The sequence below is a fragment of the Peromyscus californicus genome, unplaced genomic scaffold (assembly GCF_007827085.1).
Source record: "Peromyscus californicus insignis strain IS unplaced genomic scaffold, ASM782708v3 Scaffold_11__1_contigs__length_118956290, whole genome shotgun sequence".
Taxonomy (NCBI): domain Eukaryota; kingdom Metazoa; phylum Chordata; class Mammalia; order Rodentia; family Cricetidae; genus Peromyscus; species Peromyscus californicus.
The window spans coordinates 110,238,027-110,262,581 of NW_026294402.1; the positions used below are offsets into that span (position 1 = coordinate 110,238,027).

The 24,555-nt window shown below is 42.5% G+C and overlaps 1 protein-coding gene across 1 annotated transcript in view; it reads left to right on the forward strand.

Moving 5' to 3' along the window:
- Gadl1 (glutamate decarboxylase like 1) overlaps positions 1 to 24,555 on the forward strand; it is a 152,047-nt gene that overhangs the window by 93,266 nt on the left and 34,226 nt on the right. Inside the window, exon 13 of the mRNA XM_052729878.1 lies at positions 4,376 to 4,465. Coding sequence (XP_052585838.1) covers positions 4,376 to 4,465 — 90 coding nt within the window. The remainder of the gene's footprint in view (positions 1 to 4,375; positions 4,466 to 24,555) is intronic.

Below are 24,555 nucleotides of genomic sequence, written 5' to 3' on the forward strand. Positions count from 1 at the left end.
TGTGTGCAGGGAAACATGCTGGGCAAATGTGCTCCATGTGGGGCCATTTTTTCCACAGTTGTGGTGATATATTGTGTACCCTAATAAGCTTGCATGAGGATCAGAGGACAGAGCCAGCCACTGGATTAGACATAGAGGTCAGGCAGTGGTGGCATACACCCTTAATCCTATCACTGTGGAGGCAGAGATCCATGTGGATCTCTATGAGTTCAAGGCCACACTGCAAAAAGAGCCAGGCAGTGGTGGCACACACCTTTAATCCCAGTACTGGGAAGCACACATATCTTTCATCTCAGGAAGTGACGGCAGGGTGGAAAAAGGCACATAAGGCATGAGGAGATAGGAACTAAAGTAGTTCAGCTGAGATCCATTTGGGTAAGGACTCAGAGGCTTTCAGTCTGAGGAAACAGGATCAGCTGAGGAATTGGCGAGGTGAGGTTGGCTGTGGCTTGTTCTGCTTCTCTGATCTTTTGGCTTTCAACCCAATATCTAGCTCCAGGTTGTTTTTTTTAATTATTATTATAAGACCATCTAAGATTCAGACAACACACTCTTCACCTTTATGTGCCTTCAAAATGTTGTGGTTTATAGACGTTCTAGACTGAGGGTGCTCCTGTGGTATCAGAGGTCAGAGGTCATGCTTTCATATATGAAGGAAATGAAAAGGAAGTGGCATCTGTATGATTCTGCTCTGAAAACAGCCATTAGTGCGTTGACACCCTTGCAGGAAGTCACTGCATGTGACAGAATCTGCGGAAGGGACAAACAGGAAAACACTCAAGGTTGCTCTTTGTGAACATGCAAAGACTTTTTTCCTACTCACTCATTTTGGAAATGACTAAAGTGAGTTTATGCCACCAAACAGAGGACCAAATGTCCTCCAGTGAAGTGTCAGAGGGCTTGACACTTCGTCAACGGTCACTTGAGGGAGCCATGCCATTCAAAGAGAATGTTGAGCAGAGGGGGCCACAGGAAATGTGACTATCACAATAGCTGAAAGAAAGTTGCACAAGGAAACGGACTTGAACAGCCTAGGGCCTGACTGGAGATATAGATGGTATGCCACACAGATAAGCTGCTGTGGCATGTTTTATAGTGTTTTCACATAAATAACAATGAATAAAAATTGATGGTATAGTAGGGTCCATTCAAAAGGAAAAACCATTGCCAGCAGTCTATTGTGGGGGTATCTTTGTGGATTTCTGTGGGCCTCTCTAGCACTTTGCTTCTTCCTATTCTCATGTGGTCTTCATTTACCATGGTCTCCTATTCCTTGTTCTCCCTCTCTGTTCTTGATCCAGCTGGGATCTCCCGCTCCCCCAAGCTCTTTCCCTCGACCCTCGCCCTTCATTACCCCCACTCATGTCCAGGCTGTTCATGTAGATCTCATCCATTTCTCCGTCATTGGGCAATCCCCGTGTCTTTCTTGGGGTCCTGTTTTCCAGGTAGCCTCCCTGGTGATGTGAGTAGCAGCCTAGTCATCCTTGTTCCACAGCTAGTATCCTCCTATGAGTGAGTCCATACCATGTTTGTCTTTCTGAGTCTGGGTTACCTCACTCAGGATGATTTTTTCTAGATCCGTCCGTTTGCCTTCAAACCTCATGATGTCATTGTTTTTCTCTGCTGAGTAATATTCCATTGTGTATATGTATCACATTTTATTTATCCATTCTTCAGTTGAAGGGCATCTAGGTTGTTTTCAGGTTCTGGCTAATGGTCAAGAGACAGCCCGAACTGACCTACTCTGGTGATTGGATGGCCAAACACCCTAATTGTCGTGCTAGAAACCCCATCCAACAACTGAGGGAACTGGATGCAAAGATCCACCGCTAGGCCCTGGATGGAGCTCCGGGAGTCCAATTAGGGAGAAAGAGGAGGGTTTATATGAGCAAGAATTGTTGAGACTAAGGTTGGATAAAGCACAGGGATAAATAGCCAAACAAATGGAAACACATGAACTATGAACCAATGGCTGAGGGGCCCCCAACTGGATCAGGCCCTCTGAATAGGTGAGACAGTTGATTGGCTAGATCTGTCTGGGAGGCATCCAGGCAGTGGGACTGGGTCCTGTGCTCAGTGTATGAGTTGGCTGTTTGAAATCTGGGGCTTATGCAGGGACGCTTGGCTCAGCCTGGGAGGAGGGGACTGGACCTGCCTGGACTGAGTCTACCAGGTTGATCTCAATCCTCGGGGGAGGCTTTGCTCCAGGAGGTGGGAATGGGGGGTGGGTTGGGAGGAAGGGGAGGGGGGCAGGAGGGGGGAGAATAAGGAAATCCATGGCTGATATGTAGAACTAAATTATATTGCAAAATAAAATTAAATTAAATTTAAAAAAAAAAAGGAAAAACCAAAGTGGCCCAGTAACTTGAAGTGAGAAGAATACAGGTAGATAAATGTATAAACAGATGGGGAAGGTAGATATATAGATGATGGGTAGACAGATATGATACATAGATATAGCAGTGCATACACACCTATACATACACACACACATCTATATTTGTACACACATGGGACATACATACATACATACATACATACATACATACAATGATTAGCAGTGACCTGGGGCATGAGAGGTGATCTTGTAGGAATGAAATAGTTCCCTAAAACTGTACAGATAAAGCTGACCTCAGCCCTTCTAGAACTGAGATGGAACATAGGAAAAAGAGGCCACTCCCTCACAGGGCTGAGAAGCAGATTAAGTGTGCCTATGTTCCCTGAAATGTTGCCTTGGCAAGACTCACCAGAAATCTATGTTATGCTTTAGGAAGGAAGCCATCTTCCTGCAGGGGTGATAGCTTAGAAGTAGCTGCAGACTACTCATGAGATGCATCATTCAAGTCACTGGGGCAAAGTGTCTGGCTGGTGACAACTCCCACCCTCCAAACGTGCCTGGGCAGTATGCCAGGAAGCAGAACTGCCATTTTGCTGTGATGTCCCTAAAGCAATAACTACTTGCTTCTGGACTCTCAGGGCTGTTGAAATCAATCCAGATTCTTCATGGGACTCATGAAGTGTACATAGTGAACTGGGAAGAGCCACCTCTTCCTTTAGCATTCCTCCAGCACCCACTGATGACAACATATAATATTAGATCTGGCAACATTTGCAATACTTACAGGGCCCACCACCATTACTGTAGAGTACCAAAATGGGTGGGCTTGGAGGTGAAGGCTAATACATTTCTAATAGATGCCAGTGGTACTGGGGTTGGGTGCCTGTGATTTATACATTAATTCCTAGAAGCAAGTGACAGCAAACTATTATTTTCTTCCTCTTTCTAATTAGTGTTTGAAAAAAATGTATTCTTTTTAAATGATGAAAGAATTTAGAAGCTCAGCACAGTCTATCTAGAGGAACTAAATCTATTATAAATCAGGTGCCCAAATGTAAATTTTGCAGATTTGTGATAAAGGGGCGTGGAAATTGAGCTGAACTGCACAGCAGTTCTTTTGTAAAAACTACTCTATAGTTTAGAGATTTGTAACTCTTTCTTTTTGTCAAATCCAATGAGAATGTTAGAAATTTCAAAGATGAAAGGGTGAGTGGATCAAGAAGTTATCGTGGTGAGCTGGAAACATCCCTCGGTTCTCAGTGATGATTTAAAAATCCACCGACAGCAGAACTCCATGTGGTACTAGTCTTGATCTTAAGATAGGAGAAGCTGGCTGTTTATTCTTTCTGAAGTACCACAGACTTCATAGTGGAGTGCTGACAACCCAGGAACTATTAAGAACTGCGAGCATTGGTTACTGGCTACAAACTACATTTGTAGTGAGAAAGTATCAAAGATGTCTCAATAACTGTTAGTGCTGAGTGTCTAGGGAAGAAAGTGGCTATCATCTGCAATGACTTCTGAGTAAAAGGAGTTATGTCTCACTTGAGAATCCACCCCATAATATACTCAGTGCTGGTCGAGTACATGTCTTTTGATGGTCTTTGGCATGCTTTGTCTTACGTTGTGCTCCAATGAAGATAGAGACTCATCCTGTGACAATGGCTATGTTACAGTGTGTGTGTGTGTGTGCATGTGTGTGTGTGTGTGTGCGTGTGTGCGTGTGTGTGTGTGTGTGTGTGTGTGTGTGTGTGTGTGCACACGCGCACGCACACGCATGCATATGTGCGTGCTGGGTTTTGAGCCCATCCTTATGTAGAGGAAAGAGAACCTTCTAGATCCAAACTCTGATAAAGTATTGTCAGAAGTCATGAAGAACTACTATGCAAGAGCTTGGCTGTCCTGTAAGTTATACACACTTGATGATTCTTAAGAGACTAGCATAGAGTTTATAAGTCTTTGTTTAATTGCATTTTAAGATGAATCTTAAGGTAACAAAACAGCATTCTTCTCATTCTACTTTTTTATAATCCTCAGCCTGAATACACCAATGTTTGCTTTTGGTACATTCCACCGAGTCTCAGAGAGATGGAAGAGGGACCAGAGTTCTGGAAAAAGCTTAGCTTGGTAAGTAATGAGTGGGTTGTGTTTTTCCTTTTGAGGAGATGGATTTGGTACACATGCCTATTGGTCTGTGGATAACTATGTATGTGATTGCCTCTTGAAGACCCAGAGAAGTACCTCAATTTCTGACATTTCTCTCAGGAGAACCAAATGACATGCCAACAGTTGTAAACTGTGTTTACATCCAGCACATTGACTCACCTGATCCATACACACACATGCAGAAACAGCTCTGCTGGGCACAATGTACCTGTAGACTCTCTTAGAAGCCCTGCCTCCCTATGAGCTTCAGAAACTGTGAGCTGGTTGCAGGGTTCATTCACAGCTGTGTGATAAATGGCTGATGCCATTACCAGCTCAGTATTCTATCGCCTCACTTGAAAACATGCAAAAAACTAAATCAGATACTGTTACTTTGGGGAGGGTGTCTATGGCTTCTTGTGTTTTTGAAAGAAAGAACTTGAGGGGGAGAGGAGAATATGAGAAGAAATTTATTTAGCTAAGCAAACACTCCAAAGAGAAATTAGACTGGGCTACCCCAAGGTAGTCAGGGGGAGTCCAGTCGATTCCGTGTTGCATATTTCAAAGACATTTTTAATGAATATTTATGAGATTGGTGGTATATTCATGGGATGAGGGAACTCTTTGCCCTCCCTCATTGTGATGGACTGGATATTCCCTGTAGACTATCTAGAAAAGTCTACAAAATCAGGTCATATCAGAGCCACAAAGCACATGATGATGTATGGGAGAACGCCAGAGGCCTTAGGTTCTGATGAAGAGTAAACAAGCTAACTGCAGTTTCAAGGGTTTTTAACCACAAAGGAGCATGGTGACTATCCAGAGACACCATTGCTAATATCCAACTGCTGTGTTCCTTTGTTACCTCACATCTCATTCTTCACCTACCCTGGCTCAATACCCAGTGAGCAATATTCTGTTCTCCTTACCAGAAAAACCTATACCACATACCCAAGGGACTTTCAGGAAAAAAAAAAAAAAGGATTCTGAGTCTGGTTTTTCAACTGAATAAAACATGCTTGAATGTGTCTTCATGGGGCTTGGGGGATAGCTCAGCGGTAAAGCATGTGCCTATCATTTCCTCGTGGGTTCAAAGCCCTGAGTCACAGACTGAGCACTGGAAACAAATAGATGCCTCCTGTAGCTGCAGAGAGCTGCTAATGTAGAGAAGCCCCTAGCCCCAGGGGCTGCTTCTATTTCATCCATGTTTCTCTTCACCTGGCCCTGCAGATAAAATCCTGCCTCTTATCCTGCTTTCCAAGGACCATGAAGTCTTATTAGCCAACATCCTCATCCCTACTCCCAGCTACATATTGAAAATTAACTTGGGTGTTTCGGACATACGGCAGGCATGTGAGAATTCATGATGTATTGGTACCTTTAAAACTAGGCCATCCCCTCTTCCCTCTTCCCCTCCCAAGGCAATCGGAGAAGACTCCATCCCAAGTTCATAAAAGCTCTGGCTTGCAATCCCTTTCCTCCTCTCACTGGAGGAGATACTAATTATTTAAACAGCTCTTGACAGTTGATAGCCCTTCAACTTGCCCTTTGAAAGAAAGGAAAAAGCCTTGCCAAGCAGGCAGCAGTAAACATTTACTGAGGGCTGGATGTATTAAGCACTAGGGAGACAAATATCAAAAGAACTTGGTCTATGCCCTTGACAAGTTCATGTTCAGGGAGATAGCGAGGAAAGAGACAGATGGGAGTGATGGGGATAAGCTCTGCTTGCAGCAAAAGCAGAGGGACACACCTCTGCTTCAGTGTGTGACACCGGAGTGCAGTCTTGAACAGCAGAGAGATGCCCGGGAGGAGACAGCTAGAAAGAAATAGATCTTAAGAAAGTTCAGAGTGTGAAGACCCTAAGAGTCAAGAGAAGGGGGCGTGCCCCCGGTTAGGAAGGGGCAGTGATGGATGTGAGGATGGGGAGCAGAGCTGGAGCTTAATTTTCCATAAGCAAATTAAGAGGAAGAAAGCACTTCATTGCCTATGAACTATGACCCTCTGTGGCCTTACTTGATGGCATGACCTCTCAGCTCAGATCATTTCTCTTATTTAGTACACATTGATGCCTCATGTACTATGTGGCACACTGGTTAGCCAATATACACATACGGTATCTCCTATCAAGCCTGAGCTCAGAAAGAGTGGTGATTAATTTTAACTTGAATGGAGTGATAGTTAATTTTAATTTTTAACTCAAATTAAAGGACACCTTGGCACTGGCAAGGTACACCTTTGGATATCTGTAAGGGCATTTCCAGAAAGATCTACCTGAGCAGGGAAGACCCATTCTAAATATGAACAGCACCGTTCCCTGGGCAAGGGGTCCAGACTGAAGAAAAGGTGAGCTGAGCCCCAGCATTCATCTCTCTCCAACTCCTGACTGTGGGTACAATGTGAGCAGCTGCCTCAAGAGCCTGCTGCCATGACGTCCTCACCACGGTAGACTGTACCCTCAAACTGGGAGCCAACAGAAACCCTCCCTTCCTTAAGTTGCTGTTTGTCCTCGATTTAGTCACAAGAAGAGTGATTCAGGAGTGTAGATGGATAGAAGTCTCTTGCCTCTCATTTCAGTAAGTTACCCGGGCCTTGAGGTCTGTCTGTATTTGTCACAGAACGTAAATAGGAAAGTGCTGTGACAACACATTGCAGATGGTAAAGAAGCTGAAGGGAAATGGGACCACACAGGGTGGAATCTGAGTGAGGATTAGAAGGGGATTTTTACTTGGATGGGTGGAGACTGAGCTTGTTGGGCACAGCCTGAAGAGAAACTGCTTCAAGTTGAGAAAGATGGTCACAGGACTGAAGATCACCTTTTAGTTGCTAAGAGAATTTATATGGAATGTGACATTTGTGTCTCTGACTTGGTGCCACAGCACAGACAGAGATGAAGATAGTCAGATGGTTTCCTGGAATGTAGCGTTGGTTTTTGCCATGCTTCCCCTTTGCTTCTACTCTGAGAAAACCCAAAATCAGTCATGGATCTTGTCCTGATTACTGTTTGTTGCTATGAAAAAATACCATGCAGGGGGCCCCACAGAGGATGAGAGAGACACATGTACCATGTACACACACGGCGCTCACCCGGAGGATTTTATTGGGGGAAGGGAAGAAGGGACACCGAATGTGCCTCTGGAGATAAGGGAGAAGAGAGGGGAAAGGGAGGAAGAGGAGAGGATGAAGACCCAGCCTTGTGGGAAGAGAGGGGGGGTTGCTTTTATAGAGTGTATAGAGACTATGCAGCCAGGCAGTGGATGTGCATAGATTATGTAGTGACTTACAGCCTTAGGACCCTGGGCTGTTTAGGCATCTGCCGGATACTGAGAACTCATGTGGGGCCGTAGGACCCTGGGCTGACTAGTATAGATGCCTGAATGCTAATATTATGACCAACTGCATCTTACAGACAAAAGTCCATCAAGGTGAAGAGGTGCAGTAGCAAGGTGCCAGAGCAGGAAGCCAACAGATCACATCTCCATCCACACATAGGAAGCTGACAGATCACATCTCCATCCACACACTGGAGGCTGAGAGATCACATCTCCATCCACACACTGGAGGCTGAGAGATCACATGTCCATCCACACACAGGAAGCTGAGAGATCACATCTCCATCCACACACAGGAAGCTGAGAGATCACATCTCCATCCACACACAGGAAGCTGACAGATCACGTCTCCATCCACACACAGGAAGCAGAGAGAGAGAGAGAGATCATGTCTCCATCCACACAGAGAAAGCTGAGAGAGCAGACTAGATGTGGAGTGAGGGTATAGAGTCTCAAAGCCCGCCCCTAGCAGGCTTCCTCCAGCAAGGCTCTACCTCCTAAAAGTTCAATAACTTCCCCAACTAACGGCCAGGTGTTCAAATGCACAAGCCTAAAAGAGATATTTCTCATTTCAAATTTCACAGATACATAAGTTAAAATCAGAGATTCATGTAGTCTGTGCTTCTCACCTTCACAGGAAATCAAACACACATTAAGACATTCTCTTTTACCCCCAACAATGGCCAACATTTGTCCTGGGGTAGTTAATATCCATGACTGCCTGTCCTTTGCTGCTGGAGCTGGACAGATGGCTCAGTGGTTAAGAGCACTGGCTTTTCTTCCACAGGACCTGAGTTCATCTTTAACAGGCAACTCACAACTGTAACTCCAGATTCCAGTTCTTACGTCGTCATCTAGTCTCTGCAAGGATTCACATACACATGGCATAGACTGACAGAAACACACACACACACACACACACACACACACACACACACAAATAGAAATAGAAATGAATTTTTACCAAAGAACAAATTCTTCTTTGCCTTGAAGTCACCCTTGCCTCTGACTGGTTTAATATCATGCCTTTTGTCGTGATTGTTTCTGGCTAGTGAAGCGTATGCTACAGGCAGTTGTCATGGGGCCTCGGGTTCTTAGCTATCCTGTTCTCTCTCTGCATGGGTGTTTGCAGATGAATTTGGAAAGGGAGAGGTGAGGCATATGTATCTGTTGTTGATCCCTCTGATTTTGTGCTTACTGTAGTGTGAGAGTGTAAGTGCGTGATTTATAATCTGGAGCTCACTTAAAGCACACTTGGAATTTATTTCCTCATTTATCTTGGATGGAGAACCACAAACAAAAAAATAAGGCAAAAGAGACTTTTGGTTTTGTTTTTGCTCCTCTGGTCACACTAGCTGGGTGAGCCGCCAAGTCTCAGAACTACCAGTGTGATGGGCTCATTCGGCAGCTGGAGGGAGAGGGGCTATTGAGAAATGAATCTGGCATATCACAGGGTGTGAGTGTGAGTGTGTGTGTGTGTGTGTGTGTGTGTGTGTGTGAGAGAGAGAGAGAGAGAGAGAGAGAGAGAGAGAGAGAGAGAGAGAGAGATGAGGTGAAAGGGAGAAAGGGAGGGAGAGAGAGACAGATACAGAGGAGGGAGAGAGGAGGAGGAGGGGGGGAGAGAGAGATACAGACACAGAGAGAGGTGGGGAGAGAGGGAGGGAGGGAGGGAGAGAGGCTATTTCTGAGAACACAGGGCTATGACAGCCATTCAGTGTCACTATGTTCAGTCAGCAGGCTAGTGTGACTTCCGTTCTCAACCGTCCTCTACAGATGTGTCTCCTTCTGACCCCTTCAGGCAGGACTGTATCTCAGGTCTTCACGACTTTCCTGCCTAGACTGCGGCTATCTTTTTGCCTTCTGGCATCACCTTTCTCTCTCTCTCTCTCTCTCTCTCTCTCTCTCTCTCTCTCTCTCTCTCTCTCTCTTTTTCAAGACAGGGTTTCTCAGTGTAGTTTTGGTGCCTGTCCTGGATCTCGCTCTGTAGACCAGGCTGGATTTGAACTCACAGAGTTCCACCTGGCTCTGCCTCCCGAGTGCTGGGATTAAAGGTGTGCACCACCACCACCACGGCCCGGCCACCTTTCTCTTTTTTCTGTTCCTCCCAGCATATTCTCAACTCTAGTCCTGCTGCATTAGCACTGGCCTACTGCAAGACTGGGAGCTACTCCCCATTCTCTGCAGCAGCGGCTGTCATCTCCATCAGATCCAATGACCACTGTCCACAACAAATACTGTTAGTATTCCCTTTGTTTTCCCAAGTGGTACACCAATGCACGCGATTCTGTAAGGGCTGAACAGAGTCTTACATGCTATGAAAAGAACAAAATTGTTAATAATTAGATATAAGTTTCATTATATCATACCAATACTTGTGCATGGCAGCTTCTGAAGACACCTGGACTCGATAAAATTCCTGTCTATTCTCTGAGAAGTACAGTGAGTGTGATCCATACACAAAGGCAGAACACTACAAATAGGTAATATCTGTCTTGAAAATAATAAGGATGATATAGTATTAGTGGCAACATTCTCAAAAAACAGCACACAAGTTTGTTTAGAAGAAAATACTTCTCTTGATTTACACGAAGTCCAAAATGCCATCTATTAAAAATGGATGCAGGAATTGGTGAGATGGCGCAGTGGGTGAGGGTTATTGGCCAAAACCAATGACGTGAGTTCTATCTGTGGAACCCACAGGGTAGAAAAATAGAACTGGTCCCTGCAAGTTGTCCTATGACCTCCACACATACACCATGGTACACATACACACACACACACACACACACACACACACACACACACCACATACACACATATACATAGCACACACACACTTACCACACTGTACCACACACATATACACCACACCACCTACCCACCCACACACACACACACACACACACACACACACACACACACACACACACACGTACACACACACACACACACGAATGAATGTAATACAAAATTTTTAATGGTCATGGAGGGGCTAAGGAGAAAGCTCAGTCAGTAAACTGATTGTGTGCATGCATGAGCACCTGAACTGACTCCCCCAAATTCATGTTAGAAGAAAGCCAAAGGTGGTGGCATGCATGTGGCATCCCAGCACTGGAGGAGCAGAGACAGAGGAATCCCTGGGGCTTACAAGCCAGGCAGTCTAGTGAGTTCCAGGAGAGCAGGAGACCTTGCCAATGACCTTTTCCTTTTTTAAAGAAAACAAAATAAAAAGGTGGGAATTGACACCTGGGGTTGCCCTCTGCCTCCACACATATTCTGACATACATCTGCACAATATGTGATACAAAAATTATTACATAGAAATGATAGGATAAAAAAGTAGATTATTGAATCTACTCTAAAAATATAGAAATTGTAGGATGCAAGGATAGATTATTGAATATACTCTGAAAAGAAAATAAGAGACTATAGATATGGTAAGATAAAAGATAGATTATCGAATCCACTCTGAAAAAAAGATATAAAAAATGATAAGATAAAGGGTAGATTATTGAATCTACTCTGAAAAGAAAAAAAGGAGGACTTGGATATGATAAGATAAAAAGGTAGATTATTGAATTTACTTTTAGAAAGCAACTGTTAATTTTAAGTATTTTACATTGGATTGGATTTTTGTATATTGCATATAAATTTTGTATATTGATACAAATTTGAGATTTTTTTGAACACACTGTACATACATTTCTAATCTTGTTCAAGGTATTGTACCTATACAACTCATTTAAAAATGTAATGCAAATTGCTAGTCCTTGAAAGTTATTATTACCAACTAATTAGTATATAAAGAAATGAAAATTAGTAATTAGTTATTATAATCAAACTTGTAGTCATATTAGGTATATTTTCAAGGTCAAACAGATATATCTTAGATACTGACAGATATATCTTAGATACTTAGATATATCTGATATCTACAGAATATGGCATTTAAGATGTTTTAATAACAGATTCTTTTTTTTTTTAATGACAATGAGACATATCTGCTCCTGGCGGCACCAATTTACTTCAGAGAAAATGATGGGCATAGAAGAAACTCTATATAGAGTTTACTTTCTTTGTGGCAAAAGTTAGCCACTGGGCAAGAAAGTTCCCTTGCTTCAACTGCTGACAGTATGCTGTCCAAATGGACAAGCAGGACATAAAAGAAAGGGCTGCCAATCCTTGCCAAGACAAGGTAGGAAGGCCCTTTAGAAAATCCTGCTTCGGTTGGGGATTTAGCTCAGTGGTAGAGCACTTGCCTAGCAAGCACAAGGCCCTGGGTTCAGTCCTCAGCTCCAGAAAATAAAATAAAATTATATATATATATATCCTGTTTCACAGATGAATCTGTCAGATATGCTAGGCCTGTAGGTCAAAGATGGATGCCCTAATATTGCAGGGGAACCTTGGGTGACTGTCCAGGCAGTCAGCTGTTTCTGTCATTTCTCACATTTTTTTGGAAGTCGCTTGTTTGCACTTCCTGCTTACTCAGTAAATATTATTTCCTTCTCAGGTCTCTGAGGGAGTTGAAGATTAGATAGTTATAGTTTTCCTTGTTAACAAATTCAGAAAAGAAGCTCACTAAAGAGATATAAAGTGTATAAGTTTGAAAGATATCAAAAGACAGTTTTGGGTTGGTAATACAAGTTAGGATAGAATGTGAATTAGGTACAACATTTTGGACTCACCAAAATAGGATAAAAAATGTAGTATTTTCTCTGAATTTGTCAAATATTGCTGAACTAGACATTGTTAATGTAATTCTTGACTGTATATATTGTATATACTTACTGTACTTATTGTATATAGTTTTTCTTATATTAGTTATAACCTTATTTTATTATTTTAGACAAAAAAGGAAAATGTGGTGATATATTGTATACCCTAATAAAATTTGCCTGAAGAACAGAGAACAGAACAAGCCACTAGATTAAACACAGAGACCAGGCAGTGGTGACACACACCTTTAATCCTAGCACTCAGGAGACAGAGGTCAGTCTGGATCTCTGTAAATTCAAAGCCACCCTGGACTACATGAGATTGACTCAGTCTGGGAGAGAAACAGAGCCAGGCAGTGGTATCACACACCTTTAATCCCAATACTCAGGAGTCATATGCCCTTAATCCCAGCACTTGAGATCTCATGCTTTTGCTTGGGAAGTCACATGCCTTTACTCCCAGCTCTGAAAAGGAAGTGATATGGTTGGTGGAGAAAGGTATATAAGGCATGAGGAAACAGGAACTAGAAGCCTTTTAGCTGAGGAAGCTCATTTAGCTAGAGACCTATTGGCTGAGTCTTTTCAGGCTGAGGAGTCCTAGAGGTAAGAGGTGGCTTGTTCCTTTGTCTCTCTGATCTTTCAACATTTACCCCAATATTCTGGCTCTGGGTTTTTATTAAAAGACCATTTAGGAATTTGTATTACATGTATGTGTACCCACATGCCATTTTGAATGTTGCTGCCTGAAATTAAGCATCAGCTGAGTCCTCTGGGGTTTTTGTTTGCTTGTTTGTTTTTACTCTGTGTGGGTGGGAGGGGTATGTGCATGTGCATGCCAGAACTTCTATATCAGATGTCTTCCTCTATCACTCTCCATCTAATTTTTTGATACAGGACTCCTCACTAAACCCAGTTAGGATAGGCAGCCTATCCTGTGAGTCCATGTCATCCTACCTGTACCTCCCCAGTGCTAGGATTCTAGGCACCTGTCATCACACCTGGGTTTTTCATGTGGTTTCAGGCATACTAAACTCAGGTCCTCATGCTTGCAAGGCCAGCACGTTCATGGCTGGGCCATGTCCCCAGCCCATTCTCTAAGCTTCTTGTGGGCACAGAAATTTGCTGTTTCACTGGAGTGACATAAAATACATGAAAACCTTAATTTTGCATACATTTTCTCTTATCAATTTCAACCTTTAAAATGTTCCCTTACACATAGTAACAGAATTGTGAGGAATGAAAATATACTCATGGTTCACAGCTATTCAAAATAACAACATACTAAGAAGTAACTAAACAGCCAACTCTAAGAAACTAGTTAAATTTTAGTATATAACTTATAGGCAAATTTAATGTTCAGACAATTAAAATATATCATTAATTAGGAAAAAACAATTTATAAATCAACTACTATAGCATAGAAATTTTGAAAAATTATGTTCATATATAGTGATATCTCTTTATATAAGTAAATATACATATATATGTATGTGTGTATACATATATACGTATTTATGTGTGTATACATATATATGTATTTATGTGTGTGTGTAGAGGGGGCAGAGCTTTTACTAGTTTATTCTCCCCTTGCTATGAAAAAAATACTTGACAGGAAGCAGTTTAAGGGAGGAAGGTTTGATTTGGGCTTACAGTTCAAGAGAATATATTCTATTATGGTAAGGGGGGCAATGGCTGCAGGAATGGAGGGCAGATGGTCACATTTGTATCCACAGGACAAGGAGCAGCTGTTCACATTGTAGCCATAGGAACATGGGCAGCTGGTCACATTGTATCCACAGAAACAGGGACAGCTGGTCACATTGTATCCACAGGACCAGGGGGGCAGCTGGTCACATTGTATCCACAGAAACAAGGGCAGCTAGTTATACTGTATCCACAGTCAAGGTGGTCACTTCCCTTCTCCTTTTTGAGCAGTCTATAATCCTATCTAGACCATGGGATGATACCACCTTTCCATTTCAATTAATCTAATCTAAAAATTCTTCATAGAGCTGCCGAGAGATTTCTTTCCATGGTAATTCTAAACCCATCAAGTTGACAATGGAGATTGACCATCACAGATATTAAGTGTGTATAAAATCATGTGTGTATGCTTGATTAAGGACAGATAGGAGAAGCCAAGTTCTGCCAACAGTAAGTTTATTCATTGTGTGTTCATTAGGAGCTGCCCCAGAATGACCAGTTGAGGACAGGCAATTGGGAATAGGATATAAAGACAAAGGAGAAACAGGCCCCTTGCCTCTCATCCTTGACATTCTAATGAAAATTTCTTTTTCTATGGACATTTCATTTACAAAGTCTGTGTCCCATCAACAAAATCCTAACATCTTGCAAGGACTTAACACCTTTGCACTCCTGTGTGGTCACAACAACCTGCTCTGATTTGCTGAGCATGTCTGTCAATGTCCCTTCTTTTCAGTCATTGAAGAATTAGTTTTTCTAGGCTCTCCTTGACACATTTGTTGTTTTATTGCTTAGTTGTAGATATAATTTGACAGATGACTCTGGATGTCCTTAGAAAGAATCCATGTTGCCTCAACAGACTTTCAATAAGCAGCCCTTCAAGAGGAGGGTGCATGAGCTGGGCAGCCCCACAGATGTCCAAACAGGCTACTTCTTAGTGCTGTAGGCAGGTTTTCAAGGGTCCTTGGCATGCCCTGTTCAGGTCTTCACTGTGCCTTCACACTTCAAGCATTGAGACTCCATTCTCCAATCTGCCAGTGGCATTTTACTGACCATCTTCTGGTTGCTTTAATGTATTCTTGTGTGCACACATGCGCACATGTGCAAGTGTACATGTGTTCAAGAGAATTTGCACATCTCCTAGTTTTGGGAATTCTGGTTCTGATTTTCCTTCAATCACACTCGGTGATAATGGGATACCCAGCTACTGTGTTTTGGATTGTGAACTAAAGACAGAACAGGTGTTTTTCTTTCTTTCTTTCTTTCTTTCTTTCTTTCTTTCTTTCTTTCTTTCTTTCTTTCTTTCTTTCTTTCTCTTTCTTTCTTTCTTCCTTCCTTCCTTCCTTCCTTCCTTCCTTCCTTCCTTCCTTCCTTTCTTTTATGTGTATTGGTGCTTTGTTTGCATCCATTCCTGTGCATTACCAAGTGCCCACAGTGCATGGTGCCCAGTGGAAGCCAGGAGGGGGCATTGGATCCCCAGGAACTAGAATTACAGACAGTTGTGAGCCAATATATGGGTGCTGCAAACCAATCCTGGGTCCTCTGCAAGAACAGCCAGTGCTCTTAACTGCTAAGATACCTTTTCAGCCCCATGTTTTATTTATTTTTAATAATTCAAAAAACTAGATCCTTTTGAAAATTTTGTGGTACACAACTGATTATGTATTCTTGAAAAATTCCAGTTTAAGAGGTGCCAAGGTTAAACTTGCTTTATGTTTTTCATTTAAGGAGAATCCAATGTAGACATTGATTTTATTTACTATTTTATTTGGGTATACCTTTGTGTTTGTGTGTGTTCACAGAGGAGGGGCTACATGCACATGTACATGTACGTGTGTGTATGTGTGGAGACAAGAGATCAACCACTGTTATCTTTCTCAGTAGCGCCTCACGCTGTTTTTTTTTTTTAAGACAGGGGCTCTTCACTGACCTGAGCCTTGCCAAGTAAACTAAGCTGATTGACCAACAAGTCTCAGGAATCCACCTGTCTGACTCCATCTCCCTGGTACCAGGATGGATTATAATCATGCACCACCACACTGTCTGACTCCTGACTCCATCTCCCTGGTACCAGGATGGGTTATAATCATGCACCACCACACTGTCTGACTCTATCTCCCTGGTACCAGGATGGGTTATAATCATGCACTGCCACATTCAATATTTTTGCTCAGGTCCTAGGGGACCAAACTCAGGTCTTCATGCTTGCATAACAAACACTTTACCCACTGAATCATCTTCTCTCTGTGTGTGTGTGTGTGTGTGTGTGTGTGTGTGTGTGTGTGTGTGTGTGTGTGTGTATTATGTGTGGAGTGTGTAAATGTGTGTTATGTGTGGTGTGTGTGTGGTATGCAAGTGTGTGTGTGTTATGTGTGCAGTGTATGGGGGAGTGTATAAGTGTTTGCTGTGTGTGTTTTGTGTGTAGGATGTGTAAGTGTGTGTTACGTGTGTGGTGTGTGTATATGTGGGGTGTAAGTGTGTGTTTTTTTTTGTGTGTGTGTGTCCACTTTATTATATGTAACACTGCACATCAAGCCCAGGATCCCTTGCATGCTAAGCAAATACCAATGAGCTACATCCCCAGTTCTTGAATCCTGGAATCCTCATATCCACTTTTACTTTACTATTCCCACAATGGTTCTCTGCTTTCTGTTCCTTCAAGGGGGCTCATGTGATGGTCAGTCCTAAGCCACCATGTAGCTCTGGGGATGCCTATGAAATCCACAAAGAAGAGAAACGTCCGCATGTCCCTACTAGACATACAAATCAGTTGTAGAGGTGGGCTGTGTCAGGGCTGCAGACTTGGGTCCAGACTGACCGTGCAGTTAGGATGCCTGGATGCATCTTGTCACTATTTTCCTCATTTCTCCATCCCCTGGATGGCGTGGGGCCTCCAGGCTCCTCGCTGCTCCTAAGGCTTGCATACCCTGAAGACTTTCTCTCTTTATGGGTATTTCCAAGTCCAAGGTGAACTTGTGAAGCTACTTAGAGCAGGGAGTCCGGAGGCAGCCCCAGAAGAGGTAGGGCTGCAGGGGCCAAGTACTACAGAGGGAGAAGTCATCTTAAGTCCTAGAATGGACTATAGCCTGTGAGGCCTCTGAAGGACCCCTAGGGCCCATGGGAACCATGGTCATTAGGGAGGATGGACTTTCTGCCTGGCCTTTTAGAACGGTGGCATGACTTGATTTAGAGGAAATAAAGTGTTGTGACATTTCTTGAGCACTTGAGTTTACAGGACAACATCCATACCCACAACACAGCCATTAAGGAAATTGCGCTGGACACGATGAGGAATTTATTGTTGCGGAATAAAGAATGAACCCTGGGCTAAAGAAAAAAAAAGTTTCCCCAATTATCTTTGAAGCTCTTTTGCCAGTACCAAAGCTGCCCCCTGCTGGCGGCTCTGATCATTGCTTTGTTCCTGGATGGGAATGGACACTCAGCTGGCAAGCCCTGTGGAAAGAATGTACAGAATTTGAGGATAACAGCCACCAGGACCACCCAGCGAGACAGTGGATAGAATTCTTGAAGGATCCACTTGCTCCTTCACTTCCCTTCAAATGCACATTTGTGCCTCTGTGATCCTCTGGACTCAGAGAAAGCCATGCCCTTGCCTCTCTTCCTCATTTGCTTTTAGGGCTGCACCCCTACTCAGGACCCCTTCTCCAGCCTGCTCTCTGCTGCTGCTGTCCTGACCCCAGTTCCTACCTTCTCTCTCTTCTCCTCTTTCCCAAATGCTTCTCCTTTCCCCATCTCATACATTGTTCACAAAACTAAGAGACATGTCCAGACTTGGACAAAGTGTAGACGGTGACATGATTTTCTTTTCCTGATGTGTCCCCCTCAAGTTCCTTCACTACCAATCTATCTGTCTGTCTGTCTTCTGTCTGTCTATCATCTATCTATATCTCTCCATCCTATCAGATGAAATTCTAGAATGAAAAGGCACAAACACTGCATAACAGTGTGCTACAGTCTATAAAACCCACAGATAGAGCTGACAATTCCCCATAGGTGGGATAAGTGTGGTGTTTGGGTGCCTTGAGTATTTTGTCACTGCAAACAACAATTGATGGACATCTTCATGTTGGCATCCACTTTCCTTCCTTCCTTCCTTCCTTCCTTCCTTCCTTCCTTCCTTCCTTCCTTTCTTTCTTTCTTTCTTTTTTCTTTTTTGAGGTCAGGGTCTCATTCTGTAGACGGGATCACATGGAGATCTCTATGTAGTCCATGCTAGCCCCAGACTCAGAGATCCACCTGCCTCTGCCTCCTGAGTGCTGGGATGAAAGGCATGAACCACCACTTTTTTCCTTTGAGTCTGGGTCTCATGGGCCTCAGTTGCCTTCAGTCTTGGTATGTAGGCAAGGAAGACAACGGACTTCCGATCTTTCTGCTTCTCCACCTTCCAGGTACCAGAGTTATAGTTATGGCTATATCCAACCTATGCAGTACTGTGCATCAAACCCAAGGCCTTGTACATGTGAAGAGAGTAAATAAGCTGCATCCCAGCCTTGAGTTCTGGGATGCTCATATCCACTTTTGATTTTTTACTACGTCCACAGTGCAAACTACCCCCAATGCAGCTGCTGACTGGAATTTGTGTGGCTTTTTTTTTTTTTTTTTTTTTTGGTTTTTCGAGACAAGGTTTCTCCATGTAGTTTTGGTACCTATCCTGGATCTCACTCTGTAGACCAAACTGGCCTTGAACTCACAGAGATCCGCCTGGCTCTGCCTCCTGAGTTCTGGGATTAAAGGCATGTGCCACCAGCTTTTGAGCCTGGTTGTGCCTATGCATTATGAATTATTCCAAGATTTTTTTATTTTTAAATTGTGTGTGTGTGAATATGCAAAGAGAGAATTGAATCCTCTGGAGCTGAAGTTAAGGGAGTTGTGAGCTGCCAGACATAGACATAGGGAACCAAACTCAGGTCCTCTGCGAGAGCAATATGTGTTCTTAACCACTAAGCCTTATCTATAGCCCCTTGCAATTAATCTTTAATAAGTTTGGACCCATTTGCAGTTCTGAAAGTCAGAAGAGAGTACACAGCCTTCCGCATAGCTGTGGCCACACTGGGTAGCACTGGTGGCCAGTGAGGGTATACCTAGAGAGGGAAGTGGTGCTGTCTGGGTCTGCCCTACTGTATATTGTATTAATTCTTGGCAGCCAAATGGTTTTCTTGTTCTCCTCTTGATGGATTGTATCTCTCTATGTATTTAGCTTTCTCATATTTTACATATTTGTATTTTGAAATCAGATATTTCCTGATAAATCTGAATGAGGGTGTACATAGCTTGGGTTTGAGAACACTGCTTGTCACCTGGCATGCAAATATTGCCCTCATCACAATGCCTTTTTTATTTTAGTCTTGTTGGATTTTTCCCCCCCGTACAGAAGTTTTGAATTTTTTATGTATTCAAATCTGTCAGTCTTTTTCCTCATGATTTATTCCAAGGCTTCAAAGCTGAAGTTACTGTTGTTTCATGAACCTGATAAATATTCTAATCCATCTCCCGCTGACTTCCCATCAGTCAATATTCTGTGTTTAAGTCCTTCATCCATGTGGAGGGTATTTTTGTATACAGAGTAAAATATTAATTCAATCTAATTATTTCCTCCAAATTAGTGCACTGATATTCCAATTCAATTTATTAAATAATTCTTGCCACTAATATCATTAGGAAAGTTGGTGTTTTCTGTGTGTTATGTTTTTAAGAAATACTTGATTCTATTTCTAGGTACCCCAATCCATTCTAGAGATTTGTGTTTCTGGTTTTGGGGTCAGGAACCACGGGTGTTTGAAGGATGTTGCTTTATAATATAATCTGTAATCAGTCCAAACTATCTTTTTATTGTTGTTGTTGTAAAGTGGGTTATTGAAATACGATGTTTTAATATTTTAAAATTAGGTTTATTCATTTTCTTTTGTGTGTATTTTACCCACAAGTATCTATGTGCACTGTGTGTGCCTGGTGCAGGCCAGAAGAGGGCATTGAATCACCTAGAACCGGAGATGTGGATGTTTGTGAATCACCATGTGGCTGCTGGGAATCAAACCCGTCTCCACTGCAAGAACAACACTTGCTATTAACCACTGAGTCACCTCTCCAGCCCCATGAAAGGTGTTTTTAAATTTTTGCACATGTATTTTAGAACTTTAAAAGGTTTTCTTGTCTTTTTTTTTTTAAAGGAAACTTTGTTAAGAATTTTAGCAGAGTTTAAGTTACAGGCTCCAGAGATGAATGGACGCCCCAGAACCTCTGCCATTCACTGGCTGTGATCCTGCATGGCCTGGGCAGTTACTAAGCATTTCTTTATCCATATGGTTTCATTGAGAATATGGCAAAAGTGGTGGCTGGAGAGATGCTCAGCAGTAACAGAGTTAGATGACCTTGCTGAGGATGAGAGTCCAGTTCCTTGCAACCATGTTAGGTGGCATAACCACCTATAATTTCAGCTACAAAGGCTCCAGTTCCCTCTTTTGGCCTCTACAGGAAACTGCACTGACATGCACAAACTCAAATCCACTCACATATACACATAAAAAAAAAAAATAAAAAGTAAGCCCAGCGGTGGTGGCTCATGCCTTTAATCCCAGCACTCGGGAGGCAGAGGCAGGCGGATCTCTGTGAGTTCGAGGCCAGCCTGGTCTATTGAGCGAGATCCAGGAAAGGCGCAAAGCTACACAGTGAAACCCTGTCTTGGAAAAACCAATAAATAAATAAATAAATAAATAAATAAATAAATAAATAAATAAAAGTAATATCTTATTAAAAAAAGAACTTGAGGAAATTAAGCTGGTCATGATAATACATTCTTGAAACCCTGGTACTCTAGATTTGGAGGACTATGAGACCAGCCTTGACTATATATGATGTTCAAGGTCAACCTAGGCTGAATGCAACTCCTGTATCAAAAATCAACCAAACAAGAGTGTGAAGGAAGGTCTTGGGGGATGGTTCAGTCAGTAAAGTACTTGGCATGCAGGCCTGGGAACTTCAAGTTGATTCCCAGAAGCCATATAAAGAAGGAGCCAGACATGACCATGACAGCATATGCTCACAACATGAGAAGTGAAGAGAGGCAGATCTTGGTGCTCAGTAACCAGACAGCCTCCCCCAACCAGTGACTTTCAGGCCAGTGAGAGACACTGTCTCAAAAAACATGCTGGAGTTGGAGATATGTATCAGTGGATAAAGTACTTGCTATGTAGACAGAGTTGGTATTCTCACCAACCAATAAAATCAGGCAGATGTGGCAGCTTGACTATAACCCCCGACTCAAGGGGCAAAAGTAGAGAAACCACTGGCTAGCTAAACCAGCCAAATTGGTAAGCTTTGGGTTTGAGAGGCTCTGTCTCAGTAAATCTGGTAGGAGTGATCAGGAACGATGTCTGCCACCAGCCTCTGGCCACATCCTTATGTACAGACATATGCATCTGTACACATATGAACATGCCTACACATGAACACTTTAAAAACAAAAATCAAGATGGACAGGGCTTGAGTAATGATGATGAGGTATTCATCTGGGCTTTGTATGTATGCATAGACACATGCATACACACCCCCATACGTAAACACAATAATAATAATAATAATAGCAAACACATTTATCTAAGCATGGTGATACATACCTTTAATCCCAGAACTCGGGAGGCAGAGGCAGGTGACCTCTGTGAGTTTGATGCCAGCCTGGTTTATATGGACAGTTTCAGGACAGCTGGGGCTACATATAAGACCCCTATCTCAAAATCAAACATCAAACACTGTCCATGTACTTAGACCCTTATCCTAATCATATAATTTCATTAATAAAATGCTCATCAGGAGGCTTAGGAAAACTATCATTATGGTCTGTGCTTTTATGAACAATGTAAAAGATGAAGACCACATTGAATGGCTCTTAATCAGACTTAGGAAAGAGCTGGCTGTGGTGGCTGTCCTGCAGTTTTCATTTCGTTTCACTGTTATAGTATAAGTATAGTCTCATAGAAATGTTGCAAAACTGGGCTCTGATTTGTTTTAGCCTAAACACTAGACTCCATCAAATCATGTCTTAGAAATGACTTCCTGTGGTTTATCCCCTTACGTTCTGGGCAGAGAAAATGCCTTGGATTTGTAATCACATGCTGTAACTCTATTGAGAAGACTGTTTGCCTTCATATTCTTGGTCATCATTTGAGAGAGATAAACTCTGAACATTTCTCAGGCAGGTCTTCTTTTCATGCTGGGAATTGAACTTAGAATCTTACCAGGTCAGCACTCTACTACATCCCTAGCCCCCAAGCAATTCATTTTTAATTCAAATTTTGGTACAACGACTAATATCAAATTGCTTTAATGATTGATTAAAGATTAATATTTTTCTAATATAAATGCAAACTAATTTACATTTAATATATAACTTGTAAGATGTATCATATTTATAAAACATTTATTATAGTAAAATTTTCTACACTCTTTAGCATAAAATGTGTGGTGAATATGCTTTAAATCCTATAATCCATATTCAGAAGTTTAAAGTTTAGCTAGGAATAGCCTTTGAGATGTTCGTTCTTTTGGTTACAAAGACAAAAAAATCAACAAGAAGGTGATTTCTCCTGTCCGCATTTTTATTATTTTTATATTTTCTTATTTCTTCAGATTTCTTAATATTATAATTGAAAATTGATAAAAAATAAATACTTTTACATTTATAGAACATTTATACATATCTGTGTATATGTGTAAGCATATACAATTATACACAAATTTGAATATATGTACACATACTCATAGACGTATAGATACATTTTTATGAGGAGATAGAAAGTCTATTGAGTAAAATGTATTTATAGGCTTGCAAAAGTCTTTTTAAATGTCTAGTGTCTGATTTAGGGGGAGGGAGTGTTAGCCTTTCACACTGTAGAATTCAGGTATGTTTCATATGTCCAGTGTCTGATTTAGGGGAAGGGAGTGTTAGCCTTTCACACTGTAGAATTCAGGTATGTTTCATCTGATTTTTTTTCATACAGTATAAAAGTTTCAGAAAAATCACATGAGAACTTTGAACACATGTTGAAGGACCAGGTAGGAAAGGAATCTGTATTCAGAGTGTGTTCTCTTCTCTATGACTGTTCATCTTAATTTGACTGGGTCTGGAGTCGCCTGGGAGACACACCTCTGGGCAGGTCTGTCTGCGTGGGTCTTTAATGAAGGGGGAAGGTGCATCCTAAATGCTGGCAGCACCACCTCGAGGCTGGGCCTGAACTGAGTAAAAGGGGGAAATGAGCCAAGTAGCAGCAAGCATCTCTCTCCATGTCAATGCAGTGTGACCACCCTCTTGTCCTGCCATCATGCTCCCCCCAACAATGGACAGCACCCTCTTATCCTGCCGCCATGTTCCTACCCCACAACAATGGACAGCATCCTCTTGTCCTTCCATCATGCTCCCCCCAACAATGGACAGAACCCTCAAACTGTGAACCCAGATAAATCTTTCCCTCATCAGCTGTTTGGTCACAGCTAGAAGGACAGTGAATGGTGGACACCTTCTGTACCTGCCTAGATTACTGCTATGGCCCATGTCACCCAGGTTGGCTGGTGTCCAAAGGTGCCTCTCTCTGCACAACCAGCAGGTCTTTAGAGACATGACCGGAGTCACTTTTCTAAAGACCCGCCATTCCTTTCTGTAGAGTGCAGGCCAGTAAGGAGGACAGTTGAGACATTTAGGGCCTTTACTACCTCTGGAAGCCATGCTTTCATGGTCTTTGCCTGTGAGATTCCCCTAGGGCACCCAGATGTGTGGACAAGACCTGAGTAGTTTCCTTAGGGCTCAGTGCTGGGAGCCACCTTTTCTTAGACCCTCACTCCTCCTACAATCTTATTTCCCCTGTGTCTACATACGTAGAAAATAAAGTCACACATACACACACGTAAGTGAGCTTCATGCTGTGCAGTATGGAGCATATGACATGTTTATGAACGGTACCATTTCTGCATTGCTTTGCAAGACATTAACCATAGTTTCACCCTCATGAGTGGTGGTTCTGGGTGCCAGGCAGGGCTCTGAGTGTGGAACAGTGTCTTGTGTAATCGTTTAGCTGAAGTAAGTTATCTCTTGGTCCACTCCGTCACACAGACACCCTGTGTGAAGCTCCTCCCAGCCCCTTTTGGTCTCCATGGTCTGCTCAATCTGGATATCTTCAGTGGGATATAATTTGGTCTAGGATCGAAACTTATGGAGTAAGGAACAAGAATCTGGTACGGCGTCAGGGAAGGATGTTTATCCAGGTTTCATTTGTACACATGTACGTACACACAGACTCAACTAGTGCAAAAC